The sequence below is a fragment of the Schistocerca serialis genome, chromosome 2 (assembly GCF_023864345.2).
Source record: "Schistocerca serialis cubense isolate TAMUIC-IGC-003099 chromosome 2, iqSchSeri2.2, whole genome shotgun sequence".
Lineage (NCBI taxonomy): Eukaryota > Metazoa > Arthropoda > Insecta > Orthoptera > Acrididae > Schistocerca > Schistocerca serialis.
In genome coordinates, this window is record NC_064639.1 from 449,730,132 (window position 1) to 449,757,375 (window position 27,244).

A 27,244-nucleotide genomic window follows, 5' to 3' on the forward strand; every position below is an offset into this window, starting at 1 on the left:
ATTGCATCTGACACCTTTTTATGAAAGGTGGTCTCGGAGTTACTACAATTTCGTTGGTAATTACTTACAGTATTTTACATCTTTGGTTTCCGCATTACACTAGTACGCCTAGCGAGGTGACGCTCTGGTTAGGATATGGCTACACATATACGGGGCGCAAGTCCAAACATAGGTTCTACGTGAATTCCCAAGATCTGCAAAGGCAGATCTGCCTAACTTGTGGGCAATAATTTATTCACTTTGCTCCCAAAAATGCAATTTCTGCGTTAATGGTGAGAATTTTCCTTGCTAATGTGTCACGTAAACTTGTTTTAAATCCACAGTTATAAAATTCTAAGCCGTATCAAACTGAGAATCTCTGTTCAGTGCCTGAAGCGATGTACTCTCCATGACGCTGTGTTGCGAGACAGTGTCTTGTCAGTATTTTTCTGTACACTAATCTTCGTTGTTTTAGGGCAAGTGGTTTCCATCTCATATATAATGATAGTTGAACTAGCGACCAGTAGCTGCTTTGCACCGATAGCACCAACTAGTCTATGGCCGCACTTGTCTGACGTAGCTGTTTCTCGTGAAACATAGTGTCTGTTATTGAAAAGCGTAATAAAATCACCTGAGATTAGTCTTCACATACAGACAGAAAAACGCGGTGGCGGTTTTAAATTACATTATACATAAGTATTGACGACTCAGTTCGAGTGAGAACCTTCAGAGGCGCCTAACTTCGTCGGAAACCACTTTGGGTACTATACTGTATGTCTGCAGCTCGTGGTCTCGCGGTAGCGTTCTCGCTTCCCGAGCACGGGGTCCCGGGTTCGATTTCCGGCGGGGTCAGGGATTTTCACCTGCCTCGAGATGACTGGGCGTTGCAGGCCGATGTGGCCTAGCAGTTCTAGGCGCTTCAGTCTGGAACCGCGCGGCCGCTGCGATCGCAGGTTCGATTCCTGCCTCGGGCATGGATGTGTGTGATGTCCTTAGGTTAGTTAGGTTTAAGGAGTTCTAAGTTCTAGGGGACTGATGACCCCAGATGTTAAGTCCCATAGTGCTCAGAGACATTTGAACTATTTGACTGGGTGTTGTTGTGTCGTCTTCATAATCATCATTTATCCCCTTTGCGGTCGGAGGAAGGCAATAGCAAACCACCTAGGACTTTGCCAAGTATGGCTGTGCGGGTCTCACGCATCGTCCCCTACGCTGTGTCAAGGAGTATGGGACGTCATCATTGTACTGTATATGTGCTCCCGTACTTACGAAGCACATCAAAACAGTAAGAGTACCGAGACTCAGTTTTTTTTCAACAAAGTTGGCAGCACTGCGTTCAAGACCAAGGTGTTGGTAGTAAACGTACGTTCGTTTCTCTCAGTCAGCTGAAAGCTCTTGTTGTATAGTGCAGTGAGGGAATTACCGTATCTGTTACGAATCCCGGTAACTGCCAGGTGAGGAGCGCCATCTGGTTTTTCCTGAAAACGGAAAAGCACCATTCTAGATTTTTATCGAGGTCAGAACTGTTTATGTTGCTTGTATGATGAACCGCACTAATACAGGTAGTGTGAACTTAGAGGTGCAGAACGAATGTTCATCAGAAAGAAAGGAGTGGGCGTCCCTCAATCGTGACTCATGAGGTGGTGAACAAGATCGAAGAAATGATTAGTGGTGACCGCCGATCGGCTCTGGACGAGATAAACACACTGTTTCCAGAAATCTCCATATATCTTCTGGATGAATTCATTGCAGTAACATTTGGTTTCAGAAATGTGTGTGAGAGGTGGGTCCAAAACAGCTCACAGATTAACACAGTCAACAGAATCACATCTTCGCGGGACAGAACGGACGGTCAGAATATGATAATGGATTATCTTGTTGAAATATAAAGTCACGGAGACCTCAAAGATAAGACACAGCCACTGGTCTAAACATGTCGGATATTTAAAGCCTTCTGTCTAAATTTCCGACAATACGAAACACAGGTGATCGTTTTGTGCACCCAATAGAACCCCATAAGATGGCGCCACGTGGTGTGACAACTTGAATCTGGCAACGTTCACTCCCCTCGGAGCTTCCACACACAGAGACGTCCATAGTGGAGCTGCACCCAGAACCAGGACTGGTCTGAAAAATCGACGCGGCGGCACTCCAGCGTCAAGTGCTGTTGTTGGCACGCCTCTCACTTGCCTCTTCATGTGGAGAAACAACAGTTGTCGCTAAACTGACAATCTTTGATGCTCTAAGCAGACATGGGCAACCTTCGTGACTCGCGGGCCGGATTTACGTACTAACTAAAGCTCGCAAGTTGCCTCGTCATTGTACTCTGTCGTCAGATCTGACAAAGATCGCCGACTATCCTACCTTACAGAGAAGGCAAGCCTCCGATCTCCGCGTTCTCCGCTGAGGCGCCGACGTCTAGCACCTTATCGCCTGCTCGAAGTTGTTCTGTCTTGTGCCACTTTGATCTATACAGGGTGACGTGGCGAGACGTGACTCTAACCTGTATACTGACAATAGCCCTGCCTTCAAGATTAGACACACCTCGACTTATTACTGATATAATTCGTTAAATTTTAGTCCACGTTGTTTAATCGTGTGAATGTAATAGAAACCATGCACAAACTACACATACGACTATAACAGAAGTACCCAGGTTACATGCCCCTCCTACATCGCACACTCTCTGTCAGTACTACTCATCAGTAGTATTCCAATGCGTTGAGGTGGTGGACTGTCAACACACTTTATTATCGGTACTTCTCGTTACAGTTATTAGGATCTGATTAATCTTGTGCAGACAGCACGTTATCTGAAACATAAATACGCTCGTTCAGTGAACCGTAATGTGGACTGGTATTGACAACAACAGTTCAACAATTATCAGTAAAATTGCATTCATTATAACACGTAACTTGCTCCGACTGTGGCATATTATTAATAATTTAAATGATTAAGACCTCTTAATGACAGCGAATAACTTTATAGCCCGCAGTAAGTATAGCTATCGCTGGTTATTTACATTATTCACGCTAGCGATCTGTATATTAAACGCGCAAACAAAGTTGACACTCGGTGCGCTGGCTGATGGGAGCGGTTGTAAATGGGAAATGCCTTTGCAGTCGCTCCCATCAGCCACCGCGCCGAGTGTCAATTTCGTTTGCGGGTGCAATAGTTTATTACGCGAATATCTTTCACTCACTAATATAAAAAAAAAAATCACCTAAAAATATTTACAGTGACCAACATTTGACTTACGATAAATCTCAATTTCGTACACCCTTTTTCAGCTAAATTTAATAAACCGCTTCTTATTACGATAATTCAGAACGTAGCAACCAAAGTTATAACTTCATTGCAAACCAGCGATATAGCGATAGCTATCTCTGCGATACTACACTCCTGGAAATTGAAATAAGAACACCGTGAATTCATTGTCCTAGGAAGGGGAAACTTTATTGACACATTCCTGGGGTCAGATACATCACATGATCACACTGACAGAACCACAGGCACATAGACACAGGCAACAGAGCATGCACAATGTCGGCACTAGTACAGTGTATATCCACCTTTCGCAGCAATGCAGGCTGCTATTCTCGCATGGAGACGATCGTAGAGATGCTGGATGTAGTCCTGTGGAACGGCTTGCCATGCCATTTCCACCTGGCGTCTCAGTTGGACCAGCGTTCGTGCTGGACGTGCAGACCGCGTGAGACGACGCTTCATCCAGTCCCAAACATGCTCAATGGGGGACAGATCCGGAGATCTTGCTGGCCAGGGTAGTTGACTTACACCTTCTAGAGCACGTTGGGTGGCACGGGATACATGCGGACGTGCATTGTCCTGTTGGAACAGCAAGTTCCCTTGCCGGTCTAGGAATGGTAGAACGATGGGTTCGATGACGGTTTGGATGTACCGTGCACTATTCAGTGTCCCCTCGACGATCACCAGTGGTGTACGGCCAGTGTAGGAGATCGCTCCCCACACCATGATGCCGGGTGTTGGCCCTGTGTGCCTCGGTCGTATGCAGTCCTGATTGTGGCGCTCACCTGCACGGCGCCAAACACGCATACGACCATCATTGGCACCAAGGCAGAAGCGACTCTCATCGCTGAAGACGACAAGTCTCCATTCGTCCCTCCATTCACGCCTGTCGCGACACCACTGGAGGCGGGCTGCACGATGTTGGGGCGTGAGCGGAAGACGGCCTAACGGTGTGCGGGACCGTAGCCCAGCTTCATGGAGACGGTTGCGAATGGTCCTCGCCGATACCCCAGGAGCAACAGTGTCCCTAATTTGCTGGGAAGTGGCGGTGCGGTCCCCTACGGCACTGCGTAGGATCCTACGGTCTTGGCGTGCATCCGTGCGTCGCTGCGGTCCGGTTCCAGGTCGACGGGCACGTGCACCTTCTGCCGACCACTGGCGACAACATCGATGTACTGTGGAGACCTCACGCCCCACGTGTTGAGCAATTCGGCGGTACGTCCACCCGGCCTCCCGCATGCCCACTATACGCCCTCGCTCAAAGTCCGTCAACTGCACATACGGTTCACGTCCACGCTGTCGCGGCATGCTACCAGTGTTAAAGACTGCGATGGAGCTCCGTATGCCACGGCAAACTGGCTGACACTGACGGCGGCGGTGCACAAATGCTGCTCAGCTAGCGCCATTCGACGGCCAACACCGCGGTTCCTGGTGTGTCCGTTAAGCCGTGCGTGTGATCATTGCTTGTACAGCCCTCTCGCAGTGTCCGGAGCAAGTATGGTGGGTCTGACACACCGGTGTCAATGTGTTTTTTTTTCCATTTCCAGGAGTGTATTTTATCAGTAAAATTGCATACATTATAACCCGTAACTTGCGCCAACTATGGTATATTATTAATAATTTAAATGATTAAGACCTCTTAATGACAGCGAATAACTTTATAGCCCGCAGTAAGTATAGCTATCGCTGGTTATTTACGATCTGTAAACGTTATTTCTTACTGTCTCTTTTTCTTATTTCTTTCTCTATAAATCCTTGAAATAACATTTAAGTGACTAAAGGAGGTTAAACCTTTGCCTTTTCTTAAATGATAACTAATTAAGACCTCTTTCTCTAATTACTGATTTTAAATCGTAATAAAATCTCAAAAGACAGTGATTCTATGCGTCCATCTCTTTGACCTTGAATAACTGACTTAACTTTTCAAGACTGACTTTTAACTGCTTTACATCAATGCAGCTCTTTGCTATTTACGTCACTTGCGTATCTTTCAGTGGGGATTCAATTCTTTCCACTGTAAAATTAGACTCCGAACTCAGAATTAAATCTGACTTTTCTCTATTAGAATCAAATTAGTATTTCACTTACAACTTCCATGTGAACGAGCAACATTCAAAAAAAATCTGAGCCCCAACAAATCGGGATGGGACAATAAACAAAAAAGAAAAAAAATCATAGGAGCCACCACCATTTTTGTGCTAACTTTAATGTAGCAATCAAGGCTCCTCGACTTCAGGTGTTGGCAACCGCCTTCCCTCTAACAGCCCCTAATTTACATTTTTCTGCTCATCACCCTACCAAACAATGAAAGTGAATATCGTCGAATAATATTAATTGGTTCCGCTAGGTTACGAAGGCTGTCTTCAATGATTAGTGTCACAAAATTCACCGGCAACATTAATTCTGTCCTCTTATACATAAGTCGTGCAGATCATGGTTCCTGGCTGTATAAAACATCATCTGAGACTTGAACTCAATGGTACCCAAGTTCACAACTATTAAGCCACTCAAAATTTACACCAACATAAATCTCTCAACGCTCAGTTACCTTAGAGAGGGCGTCCAAAATCATACAAATACCGCAACCGCTCAACCACAAACTTGAACCACAAACACTTCTAGAGTCTTGTGCGCACCAGGAATACCACGAATCGTACTCTAAGTCCAGTCCAATGACTGCCTAATACCTTCAAACATCAACTCCTCCAAATACGGAATACAGTTTCACCGAAATTAGAGTGTATCTTTACAACAGCACGCAATTAGAGCGTAGCTTCACAACAGCACGCTAGGCCGTTACTTCCTAAACAAACTGAATCCAAGCTATTGCAGCGCCATTTAACCAATTCCTCCACATATACGATCGTAGCAAAAATCTCTCCAGCGCTACGACTCCAGAATAAACTCAAATCAATCAGTTTAACTTACCCTACTTTCTCTCGCAGAGCAATATAAATTGAATCATATGCACTGCAAAACACGTCTAACAACTAGGTGACACTGAGTTTTGATCTACAACACCGACCGAATACTAACTCAATAATTCAATAAAACATCTTGGCGATATTCTCACAAGCAAGACTCAAATCAGAACTGAACTTCTAAATACCAAAAACCAAAGGGGAACCAGTTCAGACATCACTTCATAACTCCATTGCTTTTAACAATTAAAGGTAAATCCTTCGGCGGCCTTCGTCTCATTGAATAGCGGCCAGTTCTATGTGACGATATCTCTGGGTCGGACAGTTGGTGGCTGTTGCTGCAGGCGCGAGCAGACTCTTTGCCGCAACTCGATCGTTCTGTCAAGTGCGGTCGAAAACTCGCTTTTCTACATTAGTTGCACACATAGAGAATTTAATTATAGAACATACATACATTTAAAACCATTCATCACTTATTTAATACCTGCCAGTAGCTAAGTTAGTATGTTGAAACAAGTCCTTGACGGCACCCAAAAACTTTTTACCCGTCACAAAGTTCTACCACTTTTCATAGATGCTCACGATAGTAGCCGCGAACAGCGGACCAGTTTCGCCGCTTCCGAGATGACGCCGGGCCGTCACAGTCTGCACTTTGAGAGACTCGGCTATGACCGTGGAGTTTCCCATTCGTGGCCCGTACAGTCAAATGGTTCAAATGGCTCCGAGCACTATGGGACTTAAGTGCTGAGGTCATCAGTCCCCTAGAACTTAGAATTACTTAAACCTAACTAACCTAAGGACATCACACACACATCCATGCCCGAGGCAGGATTCGAACCTGCGACCGTAACGGTCGCACGGTTCCAGACTGTACCGCCTAGAACCGCTCGGCCACCCAGGCCGGCCCCGTACACTCCCTAAAATAATTTGGCATTCGTCTCTGTTCCGCTTACATACTTTCCTTACTGCGCCACGTCCATGCGACACCGGCAGACAGTTCAAAAAATGGTTCAAATGGCTCTGAGCACTATGGGACTTAACTTCTAAGGTCATCAGTGCCCTAGAACTTAGAACTACTTAAACCTAACTAACCTAAGGACATCACACACATCCATGCCCGAGGCAGGATTCGAACCTGCAACCGTAGCGGCCGCGCGGTTCCAGACTGTAGCGCCTTTAACCGCCACATCGGCCGGCTAAATGGTTCTGAGCACTATGGGACTTAACATCTGTGGTCATCAGTCCCCTAGAACTTAGAACTACTTAAACCTAACTAACCTAAGGACATCACACACATCCATGCCCGAGGCAGGATTCGAACCTGCAACCGTAGCGGCCGCGCGGTTCCAGACTGTAGCGCCTTTAACCGCTTGGCCACATCGGCTGGCTAAATGGTTCTGAGCACTATGGGACTTAACATCTGTGGTCATCAGTCCCCTAGAACTTAGAACTACTTAAACCTAACTAACCTAAGGACATCACACACATCCATGCCCGAGGCAGGATTCGAACCTGCAACCGTAGCGGCCGCGCGGTTCCAGACTGTAGCGCCTTTAACCGCTTGGCCACATCGGCCGGCTAAATGGTTCTGAGCACTATGGGACTTAACATCTGTGGTCATCAGTCCCCTAGAACTTAGAACTACTTAAACCTAACTAACCTAAGGACATCACACACATCCATGCCCGAGGCAGGATTCGAACCTGCAACTGTAGCGGCCGCGCGGTTCCAGACTGTAGCGCCTTTAACCGCTTGGCCACATCGGCCGGCTAAATGGTTCTGAGCACTATGGGACTTAACATCTGTGGTCATCAGTCCCCTAGAACTTAGAACTACTTAAACCTAACTAACCTAAGGACATCACACACATCCATGCCCGAGGCAGGATTCGAACCTGCAACCGTAGCGGCCGCGCGGTTCCAGACTGTAGCGCCTTTAACCGCTTGGCCACATCGGCCGGCTAAATGGTTCTGAGCACTATGGGACTTAACATCTGTGGTCATCAGTCCCCTAGAACTTAGAACTACTTAAACCTAACTAACCTAAGGACATCACACACATCCATGCCCGAGGCAGGATTCGAACCTGCAACCGTAGCGGCCGCGCGGTTCCAGACTGTAGCGCCTTTAACCGCTTGGCCACATCGGCCGGCTAAATGGTTCTGAGCACTATGGGACTTAACATCTGTGGTCATCAGTCCCCTAGAACTTAGAACTACTTAAACCTAACTAACCTAAGGACATCACACACATCCATGCCCGAGGCAGGATTCGAACCTGCAACCGTAGCGGCCGCGCGGTTCCAGACTGTAGCGCCTTTAACCGCTTGGCCACATCGGCCGGCTAAATGGTTCTGAGCACTATGGGACTTAACATCTGTGGTCATCAGTCCCCTAGAACTTAGAACTACTTAAACCTAACTAACCTAAGGACATCACACACATCCATGCCCGAGGCAGGATTCGAACCTGCAATCGTAGCGGCCGCGCGGTTCCAGACTGTAGCGGCTTTAACCGCTTGGCCACATCGGCCGGCTAAATGGTTCTGAGCACTATGGGACTTAACATCTGTGGTCATCAGTCCCCTAGAACTTAGAACTACTTAAACCTAACTAACCTAAGGACATCACACACATCCATGCCCGAGGCAGGATTCGAACCTGCAACCGTAGCGGCCGCGCGGTTCCAGACTGTAGCGCCTTTAACCGCTTGGCCACATCGGCCGGCTAAATGGTTCTGAGCACTATGGGACTTAACATCTGTGGTCATCAGTCCCCTAGAACTTAGAACTACTTAAACCTAACTAACCTAAGGACATCACACACATCCATGCCCGAGGCGGGATTCGAATCTGCGACCGTAGCAGTCGCGCGGTTCCGGACTGAGCGCCTGAACTGCTAGACCACCGCGGCCGGCCCGGCAGACAGTATTCAGTCTCGCGATATTCAGTAGTCATGATCTTTTAGCTCATTAACGTATCAGGTTCGTCCTATAATTATACTCTGGGGGATATAGGTCTCAAACTTCCTGACAGATTAAAACTGTGTGCCGGACCGAGACTCGAACTCGGGGACCTTTGCCTTTCGCGGGCAAGTGCTCTATCAAGTGAGCTACCCAAGCACGACTCTCGACCCGTCCTCAAAGCTTCAGCTCTGCCAGTACCTCGTCTCCTACCTTCCAGACTTCACAGAAGCTCTTCTGCGATATAGGTCTGGATATAGACCTGTTTTCGGGAGCCAGTGTTTAGAGTAGGAAGGAAGCTGCTAGGACGAAGATGAAAACTAGAACAGAGGGTGGAAAAGCAGTGTTATTGCAGTCCCAATTCAGTGGATGGAAGTTGTGGGTTTGGATAAGTCTGCCGTGTGCAGGATTGTAGCAGCGTCTGCATTACAGCTTGTTTCCTACAACATCTCAGCTCTTTCAAAGCTTCTTTATAGCTAATAATTGAACTTTTACTTGCGCTGCCGTTACGGTAGCAGGATGGAGTAGAGAAGCAGCACACCAGCTGTTACAAAAAGTCGGCATTTCTCAGTTACCTCTATAAAGTTATTGTAGAGCAATCTCGAGCTTTGCAAGTAAAGATGTAACCAGGCGACGCTCGCGTGCGCAGGTGGTCCCTGTGGCTGCTTCTGCTGGGCGCCGCGCTGCTGCTGGCGGCGCTGGTGTCGGTGCTGCTGCTCTACCCGCCGTCCCAACAGCGACCCGACGACGCCGCTGACAGGTCGGTATTTATTCACTCTACCTACTGCTCTCATACTACATGTAATGCCATGTTGTATCATGTACCTGTCTTGAATCTTCAATTACTCATCTTGTTACTGCTGTGAAAAGTTATTGTCTTCCATGGTCTGGCGGTAAAATTATAGTAACTAGGTGAGAGACTCGGCAAGGTCAGGTTCAGAATGTATGTCATAGGAGAAGGCTTGAGTACCATTCTGCATAGGAGATACATACAGACGAGTATCTCATGGAAAATACGCACTATTTCAAAAATGCACCAAATCCACAGTTTTGGAGATATGGCAATGAAATTTTGTGCCACGCTTTACCTGAAAGTAACACATTTACACAAAAAATCCTTTGATTATATATATTCAACTTTTTTTGAATGAAATTTGAAGTTTTATTTTCAAAAAATAATGTATGTTCCTTTTTCTCAGAAAGTATTCAAGAGATTTCTAGAAAAATATCTCTGTTTCATCTCTTTGTATGTTGTAAGGTTCTCTCGTGAGGTTTTTGGAATAGGTCAAATAGGAGAATTTTTGTAATTTTTTAATTATAATTCCAAAAGTACAATTATGAATTAATGCAAAATTCCAAGCACTTTGCCCCATATCTCAGCTTGCAATTAGAATTTCAAAATTTGCTCTTGAGACAACTTTTATTAGGTTTACAGAAATATGTTGAAACGTCCCCTTAGAACAATTATACATGACTGTCCTTCAACTGACACACAATATTTTTAGCGCAACGCAATCTGACTTTCAATAATCCCTACAAAAGAATGGCCCTGACTAACATTAACCTACACATTTCACGAATCACTTACCTCACAAAAATCTTCGTTACTCGAACTACCGCAATACAGCGAGCGCCACTACTACCAGCTAAATAAAAGATTCAAACTACGGAAGGTACTAACTACTGATAGGCATAGTTAGCAAATGAAAGATTTTAATAGAGAACAAACAGTATATTTACCTTAATAGTGTTGAAACATCATAATGTACATAGCAGTTCATGACATCCAGTCTTACAAATTTCAAAACTCCGCCATTTCTCTCCCCACATTCACCACTGCTGGCGGCTCACCTCCAACTGCGCAACACTACGCGCTGTTAACATCCAGCTGCCCAACACTACAATGGCAGATATTCCAACAACAATGCAAACCAGCCACAGACTGCACACAGCACAGCCAGTGATTTTCCTACAGAGCGCTACGTAACGTTGCCAATAAGAAAACATAAACAGCCTACTTACAATGTATACAAAATTTCATAATTCTAGCATTCATAGAATCTGAGGAAAAGGTACATAGACATTAAAAAACAAACTTTTCAGGAAACGCAATTTAAAGTTCAACATAACTTTTTTCTTTATGTCACTTCTTCAGAAGGCACCACATTTGTACTCTGGGTCGTCTTTCCCTTCAAGGCTTCTCTTCTGGTTTCTCGTTGTCTGTCTTCTTTCCTTTTCCAAGTCTTCAACTGACTTTTCAGCTGCAGAGACGCGCTGTAAATCTATTTTTCTCAGGATTTCTAGAGTAAAATTACCTATCTTGAACCCCATTCTTTCTAATACCTTCATCCTCCCGACGTTCCTATCATTAAATACAATAACTGCATCATAAGTTGCAATTCTGACAACTGTAGCAGATGCAAATGTGTTTTTAGGGCATCGTTTCCATATGAGTGAATTTAGAGACTCATTTGGATTTTGAGTTTTGCCATGAACACACTTTTCGAGAAGTGGAGGATCGGCCAGAAACCTGTAAGTGGGCTTGACAAGATCCAGTATACAATTTTGAAGCCTCTCTTTGTGAATATAGGGGTTGTTATCCCTCCGAGCTTGGCGTGGCAGGGAGGCCGCGTCATACTTTTAATTAATTTTCAGGCACTTCAGATGTGATTTCAACACTGAAACTTTGAGAACTTATTGTCCATGAGTTGTACTAACAAATAAAAAATAAATCGAAAATTTGCATTTTCGGTCAATTTCATCAACATCCCTCCTTAAGGGATATTATCGCAGTTACACGGTTAGTAAGGTAGTTGAGTCGCGGTGCGTGGCGGTGGGTGAGTGTGATGGGCAAAAAACCGCGAAACATGGAGTAATAAATTCTCTTAGGTAAATCTAAATAATATATGACTCACGGTCTTTACCGTATATGTCAGTATGCTTCTATTGTTTCATTAACGACGCAATGTATTGGTGATAAGAGTCGTCAACGTATTTCATGCATTCTGTGGTTGGTGCAAGTGGGTGATTGTGATTGGCAAATACCTCAATATAATGCGTTTTGCGGAACGCTTAGTTCTCTTAGAAAAAGCTATCGCGTGTGGATTTTGAACTTTATAGTATTATACTCGCGTATACAGTCCTCACGCTGTTCCATCCATACTGACATTAACAATACTTTACGCAGACATATCTAAGCGCGGGTAACGCTACGCGCTGAGAGATTAAAAACTGATCTATTTGATGTTACACGTCGTTATTAAAGTGTGAATGACGAAACCACGTAAACATGGTATTATATCGGACGAATCAAACAATACACGCATTTTCCATTTACGGTAAAGTTTATAAGTCACAGAGTATATAGCTTTTCCTAAGAGTATTTTTTGCTCCATGTTTCGCGGATTTTTGCTCGTAAGACTCACCGATTGCCACCTGCCGCGATCAAGCTCCCTTACTAACAGCGTGAGACCAAGGGCTCTCTACCACCGCAAGCAAAAATTGGTGGCAGTAGGTGGCCACGGAGCCCGTCAGTACGTACACACACAAGTGTTTTATATGTAGATACAGATTTGCACCAAAACTGTAACGGCACAGTTGTAACAGGCTCCGTGTTTCTCGCATTTCAGTCAAGTGTCCACCTCATATTGTCCTTCCAGTGGCTTCTCTTCAATTTCCTCTTCTAATCAGTCGAATGGCCAATTTGCACGCGTCCGTCAGCATAGGTGCATTTGTGCTCCTTGACTCATGCGTCTCGGGGTCCCATGCGCCCTATCCAGCGTTAAGGTAGTGTGTCACTGAGGAACTGGCGAACAGCGTTGTGCCAGTACGGCCGAGCCCCACCCTTTTTGAATATGAAGTCATTAGAGTCCTCACCAAACTGTGGTAAAAGCCAAGCCAACAGCATTCGAAGATATTCCAGTCACTGTCTTTTCATCGAAAGAAAGGCCCTAAATATTTTTTTATAAAATATGGCACAATAATCGATCATTTTCGGCGAATCTCTTTTTGTGCTCAACAATACCATGAAGGTTGAGAAGTCCCAAGATGTGCACGTTTCTTCGGTTTACTTTACCGTTGATATGAAATGTAGCGTCATCACTGAAAACTAAACGTGATAAAAATCTGCAGACGCAGCATAGAAGTTTGCCAAATGCTTCCTCGCGTTGCATGGGGAGCGCAGAGTCGACCTGAACTCTTACCTTTGCATAAAAATCCTTTCTCTTCAAGTTGACGATGCAAAAAAACGAATGATTTTGGTGGATGTGTCCCTAAACGTCGATGAAACTCACGCGGGACTGTAATCCCTGTATCACTCTTACCAAACTGTAGTACACATGACGCCTATTGTTGACGGGCTCCATTTTGATTCAGACAAACTGAGCAGTAAGCTGTGATCGTTCAGACACCGGACGGCGCGTTAGGTGACGGTACTGGTTCGTCGATGTCACGGTCAGGGCGGACCGTACCCCCTCGAGCATGGGTGAGCCGTGTCTCAGTGGGAGATGGCCTGCTCTGTGGCTCATAAAACTTCATTCAGAAACAAGCACGTATTGTTCCGCAGTGCACCGTGTCTCCACTCACGGCTGCCAGCAGTGGCACCGGGCAGCAGCTCACGAGCCACGCCGGCCGTTGCTGTTGTTGGGCCGCGTACTCTGCACCCGGCGACGTCGCGGCAAGTTGGCCGCAGCTCGGCTAGTATTGTCTGCGCTGCCTCTGGCGTTAGCAGCGCAGGGCAGTGGGTTACCAGAACGCTCTCGCAAGCCCCTGTAAGCACCCACTGACCCTGCACGGAGTGTGCGACATTGGGCTGGGTCATAGCGCGGCCTCCTACAGGAGTAGGGTCCGCAGCTAGAGTGACCAGCTCTCCCCTATTTCCCAGGATTCCAGTATTATAGTAATACGCTACTGGCCATTAAAATTGCTACACCACGAAGATGACGCGCTACAGACGCGAAATTTAACCGACAGGAAGAAGATGCTGTGATATGCAAATGATTAGCTTTTCTGAGCATTCACACAAGGTTGGCGCCGGTGGCGACACCTACAACGTGCTGACATGAGCAACGTTTCCAACCGATTTCTCATACACAAACAGCAGTTGACCGGCGTTGCCTGGTGAAACGTTGTTGTGATGCCCCGTGTAAGGAGGAGAAATGCGTGCCATCACGTTTCAGACATTGATAAAGGTCGGATTGTGGCCTATCGCGATTGCGGTTTATCGTATCGCGACATTGCTGCTCGCGTTCGTCGAGATCCGATGACTGTTAGCAGAATATGGAATCGGTGGGCTGAGGAGGGTAATACGGAACGGCGTGCTGGATCCCGACGGCCTCCTATCACTAGCAGTCGACATGGCAGGCATCTTATCCGCATGGCTGTAACGGACCGTGCAAACCACGTCTCGATCCGTGAGTCAACAGATGGGGACGTTTGCAAGACGACAACCAACTGCACGAACAGTTCGACGACGTTTGCAGCAGCATGGACTATCAGCTCGGAGACCACGGCTGCGGTTACCCTTGACGCTGCATCACAGACAGGAGCGCCTGCGATGGTGTACTCAACGACGAACCTGGGTGCACGAATGGCAAAACGTCATTTTTTCGGATGAATCCAGGTACTGTTTACACCATCATGATGGTCGCATCCGTGTTTGGCGACATCGTGGTGAACGCACATTGGAAGCGTGTATTCGTCGTCGCCATATTGGCGTATCACCCGGCGTGATGGTATGGGGTGCCATTGTTTACACGTCTCGGTCACCTTTTGTTCGCATTGACGGCACTTTGAATAGTGGACGTTACATTTCAGATATCTTACGACCCGTGGCTCTACCCTTCATTCGATCCCTGTGAAACCCTACATTTCAGCAGGATAATGCACGACCGCATGTTGCAGGTCCTGTACGGGCCTTTCTCGATACAGAAAATGTTCGAGTCCTGACCTGGCCAGCACATTCTCCAGATCTCTCACCAACTGAAAACGTCTGGTCAATGGTGGCCGAACAACTGGCTCGTCAGAATACGCCAGTCACTACTCTTGGTGAACTGTGGTATAATGTTGAAGCTGCATGGGCAGCTGTATCTGTACACCCCATCCAAGGTGTGTTTGACTCAATGCCCAGGCGTATCAAGGCCGTTATTACGGCCAGAGGTGACTGTTCTGGGTACTGATTTCTCAGGATCTATGCACCCAAATTGCGTGAAAATGTAATCAGATGTCAGTTCTAGTATAATATATTTGTCCAATGAATACCCGTTTATCATCTGCATTTCTTCTTGGTGGAGAGATGTTAATGGCCAGTAGTGTATATTTTTTAATTGTCCCACCTGCCTTATTGACCGCCTGTTTCTTCTATATTTGTAGTTGTAAAAATTAATCCCACGAACTACTATCAACAGTTCAAGTTTCATGACGATACATGCCGAAGAGTTTTCGTGTAATAATCGATACTACTGTTGACATACACTGAAGCGCCAAAGAAACTGGTATAGCAATGCGAATTCAAACACAGAGCTATGTAAACAGGCAGAAGACGGCGCTGTGGTCGGCAACGCCTATATAAGACAACACATGTCTGGCGCGGTTGTTAGGTCGGTTACTTTTGCTAGAATGACAGGTCATCAAGATTTAAGTGTGTTTGAACGTGGTGTTACAATAGGCACACAAGCGATGAGGCACAGCATCTCCGAGGTAGTGATGAAGTGGGGATTTTCCCGTACGATCATTTCACGAGTGTACCGTGAATATCAGGAATGCGGTAAAACATCAAATCTCCGACGTTGCTGTGGTCGGAAAAAGATCCTGCAACAACGGGACGACGACGGAAGAGAATCGTTCAACGTGACAGAAGTGCAAAAACTGATGGAATTTCAATTCTGGGCCATCAATAAGTGTTAGCGTGCGAACCATTCAACGAAACATCATCGATATGGGCTTTTGGAGCAGAAGGCCCACCCGTGTATCCTTCTTGACTGCACGACACAAGGCTTTACGCCTCGCCTGAACCTATCAATACCGACATTGGACTGTTTATGACTGGAAACATGTTGCCTGGCCAGACGAGCCTCGTTTCAAATTGCATCGAATAGATGGACGTGTACAGGTGTGGAGACAACCTCATGATACCATGGACCCTGCATGTCAGCGGGGGACTGTTAAGGGTGCTGGAGGCTCTGTAATGGTGTGGGGCATGTGCGGTTGGAGTGTAACGGGACCCTGAATCGTCTAGATACGACTCTGACAGGTGACACGTAAGCATCCTGTCTGATCGCCTGTATCCATTCCTGTCCATTGTGCATTCCCACGGACTTGGGCAGTTCCAGCAGGACAATTCGATACCCCTCAGGTCCAGAATTGCTACAGATTGGCTCCAGAAAGACTCTTAAACACTTCCGCTGGCCACCAGACTCCCCAGACATGAACATTATTGAGCATATCTGGGTTGCCTTGCTACGCGCTGTTCGGCAGAGATCTCCACCCCTCGTACTCTTACGGACTTATGGACAGTCCTTAGTAGTGTCAGTTCCCTCCAGCACTACTTCAGGCTTCACTCGAGTCCATGCTACGTTGTGTTGCGGCACTTCTGCGAGATCGCGGGAGCCCTACATGATATTAGGCATGTGTACCAGTTTCTTCGAGTCTTTAGTGTATATCTAAGCGAAGAAGACGCTTTTTCTCAAGGGAATGCGAGGAGCTAAGATAAAATGACAGAACCTACGTGCCTAGAGGCGTTGTCAGAGGGGGAATGTTTACTTGTTTCTCGGTCAATACTGGCAAACCACCGATGTGTTCGCCTCGTACCGATCGACTGTGGTACATATAAGACACGGAAGTAATAAGGACTCGCGAAAGAGAATTATAGAGACGGTCATGTTTAAACACGTTCGTTACGTTATTTATTTCTAAACTGATTCACAAATGGATCTGAGCACTATGGGACTTTACATCTGAGGTCATCAGTCCCTTAGAACTTAGAACTACTTAAACCTAACTAACCTAAGGACATCACACACATCCATGCCCGAGGCAGGATTCGAACCTGCGACCGTAGCGGTCGCGCGGTTCCAGACTGAAGCGCCTAGAACCGCTCGGCCACATCGGCCGGCAATTGATTCACACAACGCAACAACATTTCAAAAGTTTCGAAAGCGGTTTTTTCTCTAAAAAATGTGTTCAAATGTGTGTGAAATCTTATGGGACTTAACTACTAAGGTCATCAGTCCCTAAGTTTACTCACCACTTAACCTAAATTATGCTAAGGACAAACACACACACCCATGCCCAAGGGAAGTCCCGAACCTCTGCCGGGACCAGCCGCACAGTCCGCGACTGCAGCACCGTAAACCGCTCGGCTAATCCCGTGCGGCGGTTTTTTCTCTAATGAACAATAAGTGCACTGATCAGAGAAACGGTAGCAGCTTAGAACTGATTAACTGATTGAAATCAATTTTGATTGTAACTACAGAGAATTTTTAAATTTGCACTGGAAGATAAGGAACTGCAGAGTTCTGCAGCTTGCGCAGTGGTTAGACACTGGACTCGCATTCGGGAGGACGACGGTTCAATCCCGCGTCCGGCCATCCTGATTTAGGTTTTCCGTGATTTCCCTAAATCGCTCCAGGCAAATGCTGGGATGGTTCCTTTCAAAGGGCACGGCCGACTTCCTTCCCCGTCCTTCCCTAATCCGATGAGACCGATGACCTCGCTGTCTGGTCTCCTTCCCCGAAACAACCAACCAACCAGTTCTGCAGCTTCTATAAACAAATACTTATAGGGTACACGTAATATATATATGCAAATTTGTTAAATTTTATAGCCATTATATTTGTGCAGTACATGCAATGAACGAATAAATTGTTATGCTTAGATTAGATTCATTTTTGATTCTATAGAACCGAAAATGAAGGGATCCTCTAGATATGGAACCCGTGAGGAAATATAATATAAGAAACATATTTAGAATACTTGAGTTTAATGCTTATTTCTGAATTTACACCACAAATGAGTCTTATTACACGCTTTTGCACTCTATAAACTTCCTCTAGGTTTGTGGAGTTAGCCCAAAATATCATACTGTATGACGTAATACAGTATATGTGAGCAAAATTTGCTAGTTTATTTATATTGATATTTCTGTTGTCACCCTTTGCAATTAAAATGTGACGAAGTTGTGCAGCTGAAATTTATTGTGGCAAAAGCTCCGTTAAACCTCCCTAAAAATTGTGGTCAAATGTTGGTAAACTCCCTCAAAACCATGGTAAAACGTTGGTAGCTCTACCGCAGAACTGGACTATGTCTACAGGAATGGTATGCTGGTGGCGGCAGCGGCACAGCCCTCCCCAATGAAGATTGCTGCTGCTCCCTGGTCCCACCAGGTAGCCCTCCAGCAGGCCTCGTGGCGAATGTCGCCCACAGCTTCCCATCAGTCTTGACTCAAAAGGCACCACTGCGGCTTGCAGTGGCAATGTCCTCCTGGCAGGATTCGCTGTTCCAAGCTCAAAAACTGTGGCCACGGTCCTACCCTTGGGCTGATACACTGTGAACTGACTACAAGTAGATCGAGCCACTGCCGCGCGCCATGCTACTACGAGGCGATCATTATTTCATTTGTCCTGCTTTGGCTGTAGCTGAAAGGTATCTCATCGGCTTTGAGGAGCAGTGGTGGACGTATACTGTAGCGTCGGTACTCTGAATAAGTGATCATATGCCCGCCTTACAGCTTTTCATTTTGTTCTGTGTGATCAACTTGATGACAGCATCCTACTCTCTCTCTCTCTTCATATCATTCTGCTGTACTGTCCTCTTGGACACCCACCTCTTTCAGTGTGTAGCAATTACCTCCATTTGACCGCATTACATGTAACATGGGCAGTGCTTCCTTGTTGGCACTACGCCTAGCGGTTGCGCATTGCCCTGCTTTGCTTGCCTCTTGCATTACCAAGGGAAAAACTCTAGGGCCACTTCAAAACTGAGCAGACGCATAGACTAGCATATAGCGCCTATTCTCTAAAGCTGTAGGACACACCCATTCTATCAAACAAATTTTCTGTTTGGTAATACCACTGATGTCAAAAAAGTCATGCGATACCTCCCAACGTCGTGTCGGACCTCCTTATGCCCGGCGTAGTGCAGCAACTCGACGTTTCATGGACTAAACAAGTCGTTGGAAGTCCCCTGCAGACACACTAAACCATGCTGTCTCTATAGCCGCCCATAATTGCGAAAGTGTCGCGGGTGCAGGATTTTGTGCACGAACTTACCTCTCGACTATGTTCTATAAATGTTCAATGACATTCATGTTGGCCGATCTGGATGTCGAAATCAAAAAATGGTTCAAATGGCTCTATGCACTGTGGGACTTAACATCTGAGGTCATTAGTCTCCTAGACTTAGAACTACTTAAACCTAACTAACCTAAGGACATCACACACATCCGTGCCCGAGGCAGGATTCAAACCTGGGACCGTAGCAGCAGCGCGGTTGCGGACTGAAGCGCCAAGAACCGCTCGGCCACAGCGGCCGGCGTGTCTAAATCATTCGCTCGAATTGTCGAGAATGTTTTTGAAACCGATCGCAAATAATTGGCGCATTGTTATCCATAAAAATTCCATCGTTGTCTGGTAACATGAAGTCCGTGAATGGCTGCAAATGGTCTTCACGTAGCCGAACATAACCATTTCTAGTCAATGATCGGTTCAGCTGGACCAGATTACCCGGACAATCCCATGTAAACACAGTCCACACTATTATGAAGCCACCACCAGCTTACACAGGCCTTTTTGGCAACTTGGGTCCATGACTTTGTGGGGTCTCCGTCAAACTCGAGCTCTGCCATCAGGTTTTAAAACTGAAATCTGAACTCGTCAGAGCCGGCCAAGGATTTCCGGCAGTCTAGGGTCCAAGTGGTCCGATGACGAGCTATGAAACGTCCCCTTAGAAAAATTATTGAATTACTGTGTCGATAAACCTCTTACATTATTTGATTTTCAAACAGCTGAGCAGAACTGAACGTACTCAGACACTTCGCTCTTTACCTATTCTGATCAACACTAAACTGACACACAATATTTTAGCGCAACGCAATCTGACTTTGAAAAATCCCTACAAAAGAATGGTCCTGACTAACAATAACCTATACCTTTCATGAATCACTTACCTCACAAAAATCTTCGTTACTCGAACTACTGCAATACAGCGAGCGCCACTACTGCCAGCTAAATAAAAGATTCTAACTACTGAAGGCACTAACTACTGATAGGCATAGTTAGCAAATGAAAGATTTTGATAGAGAACAAACAATGTATTTACCTTAATAGTGTTCAAATGATGGTTCAAATGACTCTGAGCACTATGGGACTTAACAGCTGTGGTCACCAGCCCCCTAGAACTTAGAACTACTTAAACCTAATTAACCTAAGGACATCACACACATCCATGCCCGAGGCAGGATTCGAACCTGCGACCGTAGCAGTCGCGCGGTTCCGGACTGCGCGCCTAGAACCGCGAGACCACCGCGGCCGGCTTTTAATAGTGTTCAAAAGCCATTATATATATATATATATATATATATATATATATATATATATATATATATGTGTGTGTGTGTGTGTGTGTGTGTGTGTGTGTGTGTGTGTCAGTTCATGACATCCAGTCTTACAAATTTACTGTCTCTGATGGACACACGTCCAGATCATCCGCTCTCAAAACTCCGCCATTTCTCTTCCCACACCCACCACTGCTGGCGGCTCACCTCCAACTGCGCAACGCTACGCGCTGTTTTAACAGCCAACTGCCCAACACTACAGCCGGCCGAAGTGGCCGTGCGGTTAAAGGCGCTGCAGTCTGGAACCGCAAGACCGCTACGGTCGCAGGTTCGAATCCTGCCTCGGGCATGGATGTTTGTGATGTCCTTAGGTTAGTTAGGTTTAACTAGTTCTAAGTTCTAGGGGACTAATGACCTCAGCAGTTGAGTCCCATAGTGCTCAGAGCCATTTGAACCAACCCAACACTACAATAGCAAACAACAGTGCAAACCAGCCACAGACTGCACACAGCACAGCCAGTGATTTTCATACAGAGCGCTACATGGCGTTACCAATATAAGAACCTAAACAGCCTACTTACAGAGCCTAGCAGAGTCACCGTGCGCGTTGTCATGCTGTTAGCAAAAGCACTTGCACCGGTAGCCTGTTGCCGTAGCCTATGAACGCCACATTTCAGGGCATCGTCGTAACAGATACGTTTGGCGTACGTCCCAGATTGATTTCTGCGATTATCTCACGCAGTGTTGCTTGACTGTTAGCACCGACAAGTGCACACAAACGCTTTCGGTCGTGAGGTGATCCCCGTCAGCCTTGTCCTTTGCGAGAAGCAATGCCTGAAATCTGGTATTCTCTGCACGCTCGTGACACTGAGGATCTTGGGAAACTGAAGTCCGTAACGATTTCCTAATCCGTGTTCAATGTCGGCCAATTCCCGTCGTGCAGCCATAATCACGTGAGACCCATTTTCACATGAAAGTTCCTCATAGATTAAAACTGTGTGCAGAACCGAGACTCGCACTCGGGGGCACACACTTTTAATCTGTCAGGAAGTTTCATATCAGCGCACACTCCGCTACAGCCGGCCGGGGTGGCCGAGCGGTTCTAGGTGCTACAGTCTGGAACCGCACGACCACTACGGTCGCAGGTTCGAATCCTGCCTCGGGCATGGATGTGTGTGATGTCTTAAGGTTAGGTACGTTTAGGTAGTTCTAAGTTCTAGGGGCCTGATGACCACAGATGTTAAGTCCCATAGTGCTCAGAGCCATTTTTGAACACTCCGCTACAGAGTGAAAATCTCATTTTGGACCTTTTCACATGAATCATCTGAGTTCAAATGACAGTTCAGGTAATGCACTGCCCTTTTACACCATGTGCATTACGCTATCCCACGCCTTTTGTCACGTCACTGCATTACACGTGGGCTGGGTTACGGTGGTGGGTGTGCTCTGTCGGCAGGCGGCAGCTGCAGCGCGGGGAGGCGGTGCGCCTGCTGGTCGACACCGACGCGGGCGTCGACGACGCGGCGGCGCTGCTGCTGGCGCTGGCCACCCCGGGCGTGTCGCTGGAGGCGGTCACCTGCGTCCACGGCAACGCCGCCGTCCGGCAGGTCTGCCGCAACGTGCTCTCCACGCTGCGCGCCGCCCACAGGCTCGACGTCAGTACCGCCTTCTTCACTACTGTCAAATTTCACTCGCGAAATAACTTAGCCAGGTTCCAGTTAGGGCGCGTTTTTTCAAAAATGTAGATAATAAGAGCATTGTCTTGTCCTCTGTTACAAGGGAGCGTCATTAAATAGCGACAATGAAATTTGAAACAGGACCTTACGTTCGAATTTATAGTTATTCAGAGAACACAGACCACTGTGAAAAGTGAAGCTGAAGGCGGAATTGCCCCTTGTATTAAGATTGAATACAAATCTAAACAAAACGATATTCTTAAGAGTTCGCAGTGAGCTGCATTTTGTATCTTGTGTTCTAGAACTAAAAATTCATGGGATGTTCATAGTATTAGTCTCAACACGCTTGGCTTCATCTGTTGATTTTGACTTAAATGTGATGTATTTAGATGCATTGTCGTTTTTAACTTCTTAACAGAATGACGTAATACTAAGTGCACATTTTAATTTAAATGTTTAGGACATACCAGTTCTACAGCTATACGTAAGTCTCTAGTTGCTTCACATCCTCTATCTATCCTTCATACAATTTATAAGAGTTGTGAAAATCAGCAGTATCAGTATTGATACAGGTCTATACGTAGAGGTGGTTCGATAAACCCTCTGCCAGGCAAGTAAGTGTGATTTGCATAGTATCCATGCAGATGTAGATTTCAAAGCCAATGTGTATCTACTTGTAGAAAGGAATTCACGGCTGTAAAACGTATTTGCGAAATACAGACTGGAAAGATGTACACAACACACTTGTCATCCGTGAAAAATCTAATGTATTCTATAATATAGCTTACAGTTCCCAAGATAAAAGATCCATCAAAAAGTTAACAAATTTCTGTACTCGAATTTTTTTCTCAGATCGTAGTATACATACAGAGAACAGCAGCAACTGCTGCTAAACATACCAGTTAATGTTCCATGGCAGAAGTTAGACGGAATGGCTTTCGAAATAATGGTTGAAATTGTTTCCTAAATCACTCGTTTGTCGTAGAAGAGCGGCAGTAGACGATATAAGTAGCCATCCGTCGCTCGTTTGAATGGCTCTTACAGAAGAATTAATGGATGTCATAAAGAAATGGAAAATGATTCAAATGACACCTGCAAAGTCTGCAGCTTCATTTAAAGAACTATCAAAAGCGATATATTTAAGATCAATTGCTCATGAGAGAGCGGTTGATTTACCAATCCTGGAAGCGCCGAAGTTTCCCCACAACTGTTGATTGCTTGTTTACTGAGTTGCCTATTACGGTGTAGTTTTATTCACTCAACCTAATGTGACTAAATTACGGACTGTTCTTAAATAAGTTGTGAGGGGACATCACGATCACAAGACAAAATGTATAAAATGAAATTACATACATTGTTACCAGCTACGGCAAAGATTTTTACTTACACGGAGCACTTGGTGGCTGTAAATATTTATACACTTTTCACTGCGATACGCGAGTGTCATAACGAGAGCTAAAAGAAAATTCACCGGAGTTGAGTCAGTTTTCAAAGATATTCCGATTTCATATGAAGCATTTTACCTGCCACCAGAAGCTGTTTTGTGCTGCGGTAAGCAGAGAAACAATTAGCCGATAAAGTGCTTGAGCTGAACATACGTTTCAAGTTATGTGGTGCAGGCCGTGGACCAGATAACGAAGAAATCCCCAAGTACTTCGCAAACTGGGGAAGTTCTTGGGGAGAGGTTGTGGCCCCAGGTTGGGAAAGCAGATATTAGCTTCGGGCGGGAGGGGGGGGGGGGGGGGAATTTAATTACTGGCCTCTCCGTACTTCCAACCGATAACTACGCTGGCGGACAATGTACACTTAACAGCTGTCGGTCAACAGTGCGTTGCCAAAGAGACATGATCGTGGACTTCGTTATTACTCTACTGGCTATTACAACTGCACACCAAGAAGGATATTAAATAACTAAATTTTACTCAAAGGAATTACAGACATTGGCTGCGAGTGGGCATTGATTTCAATCAGTAGCGAAAGGTCAAAATTTGTTCTAGACCAGGATTCGAACTCAGGTCCCTGCTCACTAAGCAGTTGCACTGACTACTGACCCGTCCGGACACAGTGGTTTTTGCAACTACACTGACTGCCTCAACACGCCTCCAGTCAGATCGAAATTCTCAACATCGGAGAAAGGACGTGAGTAACGAGGATAATGAGCAAGCGGCACTACATTAGTACTGTGCGGATAAGTCGAGAATTTGGCTCAGAAAGGAGCCGTGCTAGAGAAGTTCGTGCAGTTGCGATGACCACTGTGACCGGATGGCGTAGTGGTCAGTGCATCTTCCTAGTAAGCAGGTTATCTCGATTCGAATCTCTGTCCAGCACAAATTTTCAACTTTCCGCATTGATTTAAATCAATGCCCACTCGCTGGCAGTGTTTGAAATTCCTTTGCGCCTTAGTTTGTAGAGGCTGTTGGATCAATATGGTGTCGTCTGTTCTTTCGGACACGTGTCCAAAGACTACAGGACTACATTTGTAGGCGATTTCGGGGGACACAGTGTGCGAAATTGAATACACAGAACCTTCATGTCTGACGGCAGGAACGGCTCTAACGCTGTGGGCCATCGAGTCGAAATAAGCTTAGATGACAGGCACGAGGTCGTTATGTCATGCTGCTTCAGTTATGTACCTGTTCTTCAATCTTACTGGCCGGCGAATGGTCACGCTGTAGCCTATTGCCACACAGCACCAGTAGTTTCAATCGACAACAGGTCTGGAGAATGCACTGTCGAGGCCAACATCCTCCGTAACCAGATAGGTCAAGGAAGCACAGGCAATATGCGCTCATGCGAGGAAAGATGACATCCCTCACGTCACAGCCACCAGGCTGAACAAGTCAGAAATGTTATGTCTGCTGTCCAATTTACCGGCTATGCAAACCAAATGTGATCGTGTTGCATACTCAATGGCGATTCGTACCATTACTCCAGATACTGTATCCGTATGACGAGACGAATGTAACTTGGTAATGTTCATTGTCCTCAGGGCCTTCATACACCGATACTTTTATCTAAATGCTGTGTACAGTACCGGGACTTGTCTGAAAAGTCGGCGTGTTACGGCAACTGTATCAAGTGTTGTCGTTGGGCGCAACGCTGTTGGTAGGCCTCTCTCTGAGGCTCTGTCAAGGTGGTCGCTATGCTGACAGTTCGTGGTGCTCCGACGTCGTCAGACTGCCACCGATGATACTTGTCTTGCTGTAAAGAAGTCAGTTTCCTGATACAAGCTACATGACATGACCAAACGGTTCTCCAAGGGGAGAGTTGCTCTCCTCTCAAACGCTAATCGACGGGCCTGCTGAGATCCCTCCTGAACCAATCGATTACATATTCACATAACTCGTAGACCGCACGGCTAGCCGCGCGGTCCAAGGCGCTGCTTCCGGAGTGGGAAGGCGAGACAGTCCCTGACACGAATCCGCCCGGCGGATTAGTGTCGAGGTCCGGTGTGTCGACTTAAACGTATTCACCTCAACTTCATTACCCGACCTTGTCAAGATGTTGTTACTTTAATTTCGTTGTAAGCCTGTATTAACACTTAGCGATTTGATGTCTTTATATACGTGTGTTTAACACGAAGTACACCGCAAGTTATAATGAACAGGGTTTTATAGTGACCATTGTTTCATTTAGCGGGTTAATGAAACTCCATAGGTTTACTATCTTGTGACTTATCACACACATGCTTCACATATGCTAGTGCCACCCATGTTTAATGAGCTAAACTTATTAAGTTATCTGTGAATCAATACGTGTAATTAAATGCACACGATTCTATGTGGAGTGAGCTGATTGTCCGTAAAGTCACCTGGTACAGCTCTTTCTGACATCGACAGGGACATGTCTCTGGCTCAGCAGTAAGCTCACAACAACAAACGTGCATATACGGTTATGCGTAGATGGCCTTAGATCTATCTAATTGTTGCGGTAGTGCGAAATTCGAGGGTTTCCCAGAAAGTAATGCACCGCATTTTTTTCTTTAACAGTTCTTTATTGAACATAATGAGAATTACACACAAGAAAGAATGGTGTTTTATCCACACACCCTATTTTTCCACGTAATCTCCATCCCGTTCTATAGCCTTCCCCCAGCGCGAAACATGGGCGTGTATGTCGTGTCGGTACAAATCCTTGTCCTGGTGGAGGAGACAGTGTTTCACTGTGTGAATCACCTCCTTATCGTCCTCAAAATGTTTTCCACGAATGGCATCCTTTAATGGCCCAAACCAGTGGAAGTGCGACGGGGCTAGGTCTCGGCTGTAAGCTGGATGGGGTAACGCTGCCCAACCCTGTTTTGCGATGTATTCAGAAGTCCTCAGACTTGTGTGGGGCCGGGGACCGAGCGTTACCAAGTTGCACCAAAACATCTCCTGGCTTGCTTTGGCTCGGAGGTCGCCTGGAGAGCGTCTTGAGTTTTGTTAATGTGTTGACATATGCTTCTGAATTAATGGTACCGCCTCTTGGCATCACATCAATGAGAATCAGACCTTTATAGTCCCAGAACACGGTGATCATGACCCTACCGGAAGAAGCAATTGCTTTGAATTTTTTCTTCTGCGAGAAGTGGAAATGGCACCATTCCATCGACTGCCATTTTGTTTCGGACTCAAAATTGTGAACTCAGGTTTCATTAACTGTCACAATCCGAGACAAGAAGGCCTCCCCCTCAGCTTCAGAACGCTGCAACAAATCAAAACAAATGTTTTTTCTGTGCGCTTTGTGATTCATCGTTAGACACCGCGGGACCCATCTTGCACACGCTTTTGAATATCAAAGAGCTGATTGACAGATGCAGTGCCAACTGCAGAGTCGTAATGCGTCTGTCCTCGCGAATGACATCAGCTCGCTGCGACATGTCAGGTGTGACAGGCGAGGATGGTCTCCCGACCGC

General features: G+C 46.1%; 1 protein-coding gene across 1 annotated transcript in view; it reads left to right on the plus strand.

Moving 5' to 3' along the window:
* Positions 1-27,244, plus strand: part of LOC126456071 (uncharacterized) — a 237,472-nt gene that overhangs the window by 177,916 nt on the left and 32,312 nt on the right. The window contains exons 3-4 of the mRNA XM_050091826.1: positions 9,776-9,886; positions 22,131-22,329. Of these exons, the coding sequence (XP_049947783.1) occupies positions 9,776-9,886; positions 22,131-22,329 (310 nt within the window). The remainder of the gene's footprint in view (positions 1-9,775; positions 9,887-22,130; positions 22,330-27,244) is intronic.